We start from the raw sequence: 9,676 nt of genomic DNA, 5'->3' as shown, positions 1-9,676 counted from the left end.
TTCCAAAACACTATAAAAACTGGAGTGAACTGCACACTTTCCGGGTTGTACAGGTTTTTTGGGGGTTTTTGGTTGTTGTTGGTTTGTGTTTTTTTTTTTTTTGTACCTGCCTTTAAAATTGTGAAGCATCTAACTTTATTGTCAAGTGGTTAAGAGTTCTTGTCACAGATCACGCGTGGGGCGGCTGTCACGATAGGCGGCAGCGGCGGTACCCAGGGGGGTGTCGCCTTGCGGACCGTTTTCAGTGTGGCGCAAGGCAGGCGGTCCCCAGGCCCGCGGCGCCGCCGTTACCGACCGTTAGCAGCCGTTGGGCCTGTCGGGCCGGTGCCTGAGGGGCGGTGCTGCGCTCCCGCCGCGGCTCCGCCCCCGCCGCGCGGCGCACGCCGCTGACGTCAGGGCGGCGGCGTCCGGCGGGCCGCGGGGCCGCCATGGCCATCTGTCAGTTCTTCTTGCAGGGCCGCTGCCGCTTCGGCGAGCGCTGCTGGAACGAACATCCCCGCGGCGGCGGCGCCGGGCGGTACGGGCCCTCTGCACCCCACTACCAAGGTACCCCCGGGCGCGGCGGCGGCGGCGGGAGGCGCGGGGGGCTGCAGAGGCCCGCTGTTGGCGGGAGCTCAGAAGCAAAGCGGCCGCGCTGCCGTGTCGCGTTCTTCGGGCGACGGTAGCGGCTGTTTTAGCGCTTTGCGGAGTTGGGGTCTGGCCAGAGTGCTGCAAAGTGTGCCGCGGGAACAGAAAAAACGTGCGGATAACGCGGGAAACGTGGCCCGTGGGACCAGTGAGCGAGTTTAAGCACTTGTGTGTTGCACCTTGTGAAGGTGGTTCTAACTGATCGGGTGTGGGTCTGTGGAAGCTTTGAGTGCGCAAGAGGCACGGTGGGGAACAGGTGGGTGCGGTAACACGGCTGCAGTTCTTTATCATTGTACCTACAGAGTGACAAAGGTCCCGAAACTTGGGAGGTCTTCACTGTTAGAGCAAGAAAGATGATTAAGGGAGTGGAGCATCTCCCTTATGAGGAAAGGCTGAGGGAACTGGGGCTCTTTAGCTTGGAGGAGACTGAGGGGTGACGTCGTTAATGTTTATAAATATATAAAGGGTGAGTGTCATGAGGATGGAGCCAGGTTCTTCTCAGTGACAACCAATGGTAGGACAAGGGGCAGTGCGTACAAACTGGAACACAGGAGGTTCCACTTGAATATGAGAAGAAACTTCTTCACAGTGAGGGTGACAAAGCCTGGAACAGGCTGCCCAGGGAGGCTGTGGAGTCTCCTTCTCTGGAGGCATTCAAAACCCACTTGGACATATTCCTGTGTAACCTCATCTAGATGTTCCTGCTTCAGCAGGGGGATTGGGCTAGATGATCTTTTGAGGTCCCTTCCAATCCCTAACATTCTGTGATTCTGTGATCTTTGTACCTGCAGAGTGACTGAAGTCCCAAAACTTGGGAGGTCTTCACTGTGCAACAGAGCCCCTGCTGTAGCTCTGTAGGCAGGAGCCCCGAATGTAAATGTGCTGCAAGTTGTTTGATTTGTTTTGTTTTTTAATTCTGAGGTAGTTGCTTTATAAAACAACATAAATAAAACTGAAAGGGTATCTTTTCTCTGGTGCCAACGAGTTGTTGTTGCCATGCTCATGTGGGGAGGAGTTCATGTTTATCTCTGACTCCAGAACTACCCTGGGTAACTCACTAGGTTAAGTTCACTAAATAATCAGCTTAACTTGTTAGGAAAATCTGCATTTTCTTTTCAAGTTTCTTATCGACGCCATAAGAATACTTCCAGGTTTTGTTGATGTTGTATTGGTAATATCTTAACGATTTAAGACTCGTGTTGTTTTGTTTTGGTTTTCCGTTGGAAGGTACTAACAGAGGAGGAGGATGGGATACTGCTAACCAGAGATACACAAATGTTATCCAGCCATCGACCTTTAAGTCTAATACATGGGGTGGCAGCAGAGATCATGGAAGAGGATTTTTCAGCTCCTCTGATTCTGGATCATCAGGAGGCAGCAGCAGAAATGCAGACTTTTCGCAGAACAGATTCTCTGCATTAATGAACAGTCAAAATATTGCTGATGGCTATAAAGATGAAGAGGAGAGACTTCTGTAAGTTATAGTCCTGTCTCACTGAAAGCATTTAGAATGAGCAGTTTAAAATCTTGCTGACTTACTGGAGTTAATACAGAGGACATAATCGTGAGGGGGAAGCTGGGCCATGTAGTAAGAACCATAGAAAACACAACTTCGTTTAGTTCTCTTGAGTTATGCCTGCATGGGAAGAAAGCGGTCCTTGTTTTGAACCTGGGCTGGCCAGCTAGACAACCGTGATATTAGTGAGATGGTGTGTGATTTAAGTTGGAGGCAGGAGGATAAGAAAAGAAAGAAAACATTTCACTATTTCAAAATAAGGCCCCTTGGACAGCATTTCAACCATTAAAAAAAAAATCAAACACCTCTTTGAGAAAATGAACTATTTGACTTAGTTTTCCTGACGCTTAAGGTAACAGGTTGTTCTGCCATTAGCAAAACTATTGAAACCTGGTTTCACATGCGTGTATTGTAGAGTCACTTGAGAGTGACCAGCAGATTCAAGGCAATTACACAGCAGGTGATGAAATGCAATAGCCAGTAATTTCCTGAAGCAGCAAGGTTTTGGAACCACTTTCCATTTTAAGATGACATTAAAAAAATGCTTAACAGATTATTTACTCAGTTTCTCAAATGAACATATATTGTGTTACAAACATCTGAAATGCTTAGAATCTTTGCTTGTTTGTTACTATGTAGTGATCTGCTTGTCCACTTTAATTTTTACTCTATCACTGTTTGTTTACATTTGAATTTACTTTTGGTGATGTAGCTTTTATTTCTATGGTTTTGCAATTTCTCAATGTTTATGCTTTTGATTTCTTTCCAAAACTCTTGTGTGGAACACTTATTTCTTTCTATTTTTTGTTTCTCTCTTTTGTTTTATTTCTGAATTTTGCTATTTAACACTGTGGATGTTCATTTATGCTGTAAAATCATCTACTATTGAGACGGTTTTAAATTGTACCGTGATCTGCACCATCAGGGAAAATCCTGTGACAGCATACGCCATACAAGGATTCAAAAATTCTTTGTGCGTTTTGGGATTTTTTTTTTAAGATCTGGTTTGATTTACTTGCAGTTAGATAATAAGGTAAAATGCTTTGAAGGGACATTTCTGTATCTTGCCGAATAAGTGCATTTTTTCCACTGAGAACTGAGTACTTCTCTTAAGCATTCTGACTTGTGTCACACTTCATTAATTTTCTTGTTAGCAGGTATCTGAATCTGACTTTGGACTGGTGGTTTTATTTTTACCTTCATCTGTGGTTTTGTTTTCTAGTGAAAGTGTAGCAAAAGACATGGAAATTTGGGAATCTTCAGGACAATGGATATTTTCATGTTACTCACCAATGAAAGAAAAGCCAAATGTCTCAGGTAGGTAATATTTTTAGTGTTGCCGTGTGTTGCCGCTATTTAGGATGTGATACTTAGGTGATAATTTGCCTTGTGATGCAACAAAAAGGAATATTGGATTATGGCAAATTCATTTTGGACATTCACATCCTTGGAGTTCTGTAATGAATCCTTTTTGTACCTCCAGGTGTAACTGACGTACCAAGGTCCATTTCTTCATAACTATAGAGGGCAGTTGGAAGTATTAATGTATTTTCTTGGATATTTTTGATTGTTCCTCTCCTTACAGGATTTTCAGATTTCTCGCCAGAAGAGTTGCATCTTGAGTATTATAACTGCAGAGCGAACAATAACATTCAGACCTATGTAAGTATTTTTTAAATGTTGACTTTTTATGTCAACATGTTTCAAGATAGGACTTGTTACTATTCTTCAGGTGGCAACTCTTGACTCATATAGTTAACCGAACTCTAGGAGGTTATTGGAATGCAAAAATATTTTTGAATTACTGTGCACCAAATAAAATGCGAAAATAGCTGTTAGTCTGTATGTTCTGTAACTTCATGTTTCTGTCTGAGATCACAGGCTGTCAGATCTGGGCTTCTAAAACTGGTGGCCTAAATGTCTAGAAACATCAGCTCCTACAAAAAATGGTAGCAATAAACTTTGAGCTATTCTCAGTTAAATGCAAGGTCTTTCTAAACCTTAGACTTCTAAGGTTTAGACTTTCTAAACCTTAAACCTTATCACAGAATCACAGAATCATAGAATTGGCTAGGTTGGAAAAGACCTCAGAGATCATCAAGTCCAACCCTTGGTGCAACTTCAGCCCATTTACTAGATCATGGCACTAAGAGCCATGTCCAATCTCAGTTTAAAAACCTCCAGGGACGGTGAGTCCACCACCTCCCTGGGCAGGCCATTCCAATGCCTGATCACTCTCTCCGTAAAGAACTTCTTCCTAATATCCAGCCTAAACTTCCCCTGGCAGAGTTTAAGCCCATATCCCCTTGTCCTATTGCTAACTGCCTGGGAGAAGAGACCAGTTCCCACCTGGCTATAACTTCCCTTCAGGTAGTTATAGAGAGCGATAAGGTCACCTCTAAGCCTCTTCTTCTCCAGACTGAACAACCCCAGCTCCCTCAGCCTCTCCCCATAGGTCTTATGCTCAAGTCCCTTCACCAGTCTTGTTGCTCTTCTCTGGACCCGCTCCAGCACCTCAATATCTTTCCTGAACTGAGGGGCCCAGAACTGAACACAATACTCCAGGTGTGGCCTCACCAATGCAGGGTACAGGGGAAGGATCACTTCCCTTGTCCTGCTGACCACACTATTTTTGATACAGGCCAGGATACCATTGGCCTTCTTGGCCACCTGGGCACACTGTTGGCTCATGTTGAGCTTCCTGTCAATCAGTACCCCCAGGTCCCTTTCTGCCTGGCTGCTCTCCAGCCACTCTGTGCCCAGCCTGTAGCGCTGCAGGGGGTTGTTGTGGCCAAAGTGCAGGACTTAGTCTTGTCCCTGCTCTTGCATGTTATTTGTAGAAGGTATTTGAATCCTATATGAAAAGTGTAATGCTTTCTATGCTATTAATCAGTTTGATTGTTATAGCTGGATGTATAGTGCTTTGGATAGAACACTGGGGAGGCTTATTTGACCTTGTGTTTTTCCATTCCTTTATTGCAGGGAATTAATGCTGAAAACAGCAGATACTTCTAAAGAAGTATATATATTTATAGAAAAGAAGTAATATATGTGGATTTATATATATAATCTAAATTTATGTGTCTTATTAAATGTCTTTTATTTATAAATCTTAGTCATATCAATATGAAGGAAGCTAGCACAGTTCAGTGTTTCTCCAAGAAAGGAATTAGGTTATTGGATTGATGGAAGTAGAAACTAATTTGAGCTACATTGCACTCTTTCCTCTTCACCTTGGTTCTGTATATAGAAGGAATTGCTTTTGTCACTGTTCTTTCTTCATGTGCTTAGAATTACTAGAATTGCATTTACAGAGACAGAAGGGATTAAAAAAACAAACAAAACAAGCACCTGAAAAACAACTTCAATTAAAAAAAAATAAACAGAAATGATTAAACAATACACTATGCCTGGCTATTTAAAAAAATAGTGGCCTCACTGAAGCATTCTGAAGCACTGAATGCAAGTTCATGAAAGCAACAGTGTAAAGATGATAACTGTATGATACAGTGCTCTCACAAAAAAGTACAACATGTCTTTTCCAAAGCATGTGTTTCTATTCTTAAACTGGGTCAAAATCTGAATTTTCCAGTCTGTTGTATAAGAAGTGATACCAAGAAACATGATCTTCCAGCATGTGACTAGACACAAAAGAATTACTGATGTTTGTGACCTCAGACCCTTTTGAAAAATGAAGGAATTTGTTTACAAAAAGATTACTCATTCCACTCTTGCAGGCATTTGGGATATTGTATGTTTTATTTGGTTAATTTTTAAGGAAAATTTAATTAGTCCAGGCTTTGAATAGGTGTGTTGATAAATTTAAATATAGGAAATTCAGGTTTGAAATTCCTGAAAAGTTTATTTTTTAATGACTTTCAATTTTTTTGTTTAATCAGTTATCAGCTACACACAGATACTATTTATTGCTGCATATGTTCTGTGCAGTAATCTGTTGAATATCACATTAAAGGGCCTGATTTAAATTAAGAAAGTTCATTTCTGCAAAGCTAGATATTTTAGCATGACACTATTGTGAATTATGTTTTGAAAGTGGGCATTTTTTTCTGAAAATGTTGTAGAAGCTAAGGCAAATCATAGGACTTCAGCTTAATGAGTGAGCACATATGTGAACAAGCCAGAAAAAAAATTCTTCAGCTCTTTAACAAGGGTTGAAGAGTTTGTTCTCTTATACTTAAAACTTATGTATTTGTTGTGTTTTGTTGTGGGGATTTATTTGTTTGTTGGTTTTGTTGTTGTTGTTGTTTTGGCTTGGTTTTTTTTCCCAAGGACCTACATCAGACAGTGATAGAGCTTAGATTTAGAAAACCCCAGGACATTTTTTTTTAATCTTATTGTTGTGTGAAGCAAAAAAGTTGATTTAAGGGAAATAGTAAGAGAATTGAAAGGAATTCTGTGTTAATAACAAAAATTTCAGCTTCTCACCTTGAAGTTTCAAGAAAGCAAAAGTCTTGTTTTCTTGGCTTAATGAAGTTTCTTTTCTAATTCTAGAAATTTTCTTTCAGTTTAGCTGTCAGATCACTCTTTTTTTAAAGTATTTACCAGCAATAAAAACGTGCTTTTATTTTCCCCCTTTTTAGATCAATTCTGTCCAACAGCTGGCAAATAAATGGAAAAATCGGCTGCTTCAGTTGAAAAATTTAAATGCATCGACAAAAGCAGCTTTGGTAAGTGTTAATGAAATGTAAAATATTGTTGTTTTTGTATTAATCTTGGGCAAATGTTTTTCTTAGATTCATGGTTTATCAGGCACATCCACCAAACTGTCCTGCAAATGTCAATGTTAATTTCTGCTGCAAAAATTTCTAAAACCATGATAGTTTTAACGTGCCACCTTGTTTTTAATGAAGAGAGCTTGCAAATGTTCCATAGAAACTTCAACTGTTACCAATGTATTTAACTACACTGCTACTAACTTCTATATAAATAGGTGATAGGTATCGCTCTGAAGATCATAGGATACTTTATTTTACAACCAAATGTACATTATTCTTTTTGGACATCCTTCTTTGCACCTAAATAGCTGAGACATCAGAATGTTTGATTCTTACTGCGCCATGTTATGTTCTGGCACTGCAGCCTTGCAAAACGTCTGGCATGAAAGCATTTGACTGACTGGTGGCACAAAGAGCATGACAGTCATCTTAGAATGCTCCTGGGAACATTAGAGAAAGTGGAAAGGGCGTAAGGAGGAATATTACGTAAAAGAATAACAATTGCAGTTTTCAAACTGCCCCATCTCTCAGTCTGTATGTTTTTTATATGTGATAGAAGTGTGACTGAATATTGTAGCACTGTCTGAGTCAGGCGCATGTGGAAGTCTATGAACACAGTTTTGAGTCTTACATCCACCTTTCTCTGGAATAATGAAATCAATGAATTGCAGGCAGGTATTATAAAACCCTTTTGTTAACTAAGGAGAGCAGCGAATCAGGATGGTTCCATGTTAGCTAGGCAGCAGCTGGATCCCTGGTTTGGAACACTGGCATTGCAAGCCACGTGAAAGTAACCAGAGCTCAGGGTTGGGATCTGGTCAAGTATGTGCACAGTAAGAGGCAAATATCCACCCCACCTTTACTTCTATGTGCTGATGTTGACTTTTCCAAGGTATATTCAGCAGACAAGACCAGAATTATCCTCCAGACCATCAGGATAAATAGGGCATTTTGGTAATGCCAGAATGAGAAACTGATAGATAGGTGGGAGAGAAACTGTTTGGATAAAATTATAAGATATAGAGAGTAGTTGTTCCTGGGAAGTTGGCAAATGCTTGTGAATCTGGAAGTGTTAGAGAAGAATGCTTGAGTTAGAGCCAACATTAAATAATCAGGCAGGTAGAGTAAGTTGAGTCTGCATGAAGTGCGTTAAAGTTTTAGTAATATGGTCATATCCCTTGGTATGTTCAGTGCTGAAGGTGAAGAATTGGGCTTTGGCCCAGAAGAGCAGATGTGCCAAGGTGAGAGAACAGACTAAGTCAAAGCCAAGACACAGGATGATAAAGCAGTAACTGAAATAGGTAATAGATGAGAACGAGAGCTGGAAAAGGTGTTCAGGTCATTGACTGACAAACAAAAATCTGTAAATTGTAATTATTTATGCTTCTGGAGTGTTTTACAGAGAATAGTGTATAGCCTTAAAGCAGTTTGTTCATTGCTTCAAGAGTACGCAGTAGTGATGAAAGTGATCAGTGTCTGCCTTTGTCTAAGGTGTATTAAATTGAACTGAGCAGCTATATTTTTGCTTCAAGTATTTACTGGAAGACATTTCTCTGTTTTGGAATCTAGTTTTCATTTATGTATTTGGATTTTTTTAAGCTATCTGAATTAAAGAACACGGTCACTCAGCCATTGCCTTCCTTTGGATTCAGAGAACAGCAAACATCAAGCTTTGGGTCATCAAGTAAGTTCCTGCATTAAGAACCAACAGTTAAACATTTTAATGAGTTTTTCTTCTTCTGCATTATTGAAACACAGCAGTGCTTTAGTATGAGAGGTATGCACGTTCTAACATTTTTTATAAATTTTATAATTGCAGGCTTTCCTGTGAACAGCAGCAGTACCAGTGCTAGCAGTTTCTCCTTTAAAACAAGTTCCAGTCTCATCAGTGCATCATCTGGAAACCCCTCTGCTTTTGGGAGCTCTTCTGCTGGTTGTAATCCTCCAGCCTTTGGTGTGACGTCCCCTCCAAACGTATCCCATTCTGTTGGTTTTGGCAGCCCGGCGGCCCCATCTGCAGCCTCCTTCTCATTTAAAACTTCTGAAATAAGTAGTGGTTTTGGAACTTCTGGGTTTTCAGGGTTTGGCAGTTCTTCTGCTGTGAACTCATCGGGCAGCACTCCACTTCCAGCCTTTGGAGCTTTTAATGCAGCAGTAGCAGCTTCTGCCTCACATTCAAGCAGTGCTTTATTTGGACAGACTGCCAGCGCCTCTGGACATAACATAACATCAGCGCCGTCTGCAGCCACAAACAATACTACATCAGAAAAGTTATTTACACCAAAGAGCGAATTATCAGCTGAAGAGTTAAAACAATTTGAAGCAAAAAAGTTTACAGTGGGAAAGATTCCTCTTAAGCCACCACCATTAGAACTTTTAAATGTATAGGACTTTTAAGTTTATTCTGAAACAACATGTTTTTGTAACTTCCCTGGTGCCTCAACTACACACTTTTGTGGTTGAGTAATGAAATAAAAAATGAAAATTAACTCAAATGGAAGCATTTCTCTCTGTCTTCTGCAATAATAACTCACAGGTATAAACATTTGAACATTATATTTTATCGTTTCTTGGTTATTTTGGAATGGACCTTTAACATCCAAGAAATGAACAAATGAAGTTGCCTTTTATATTCTATACTGTGAAATTTTGAGCAAAAACTGTATTATAAAAGGTTTTCTCTAAGAATGCACACAGCCTCATTTGAGCAGAATGCTGGAAAGAACCAGTTGCAGTGCAAGACTGCTTGGACCACCTTGTCTTTTGCCTCTTATTTTAAGGGTTTGTGCAGCCTTTG

The 9,676-nt window shown here is 40.6% G+C and overlaps 1 protein-coding gene across 1 annotated transcript; it reads left to right on the top strand.

Annotated features, from left to right (window-relative positions):
• Positions 1-380: 380 nt before the first annotated feature.
• NUP42 (nucleoporin 42) lies at positions 381-9,374 on the top strand. Its single transcript, XM_065832108.2, has 7 exons — positions 381-546; positions 1,855-2,101; positions 3,366-3,460; positions 3,729-3,805; positions 6,745-6,831; positions 8,479-8,563; positions 8,699-9,374. Exons 1-7 carry the CDS (start codon positions 429-431, stop codon positions 9,265-9,267), a joined length of 1,278 nt encoding a protein of 425 aa, XP_065688180.1. The 5' UTR covers positions 381-428; the 3' UTR covers positions 9,268-9,374.
• Positions 9,375-9,676: the final 302 nt, after the last annotated feature.

This window comes from Patagioenas fasciata, chromosome 2 (genome assembly GCF_037038585.1).
Source record: "Patagioenas fasciata isolate bPatFas1 chromosome 2, bPatFas1.hap1, whole genome shotgun sequence".
Taxonomy (NCBI): Eukaryota; Metazoa; Chordata; class Aves; order Columbiformes; family Columbidae; genus Patagioenas; species Patagioenas fasciata.
This window is presented reverse-complemented; position numbering and strand designations above follow the sequence as displayed.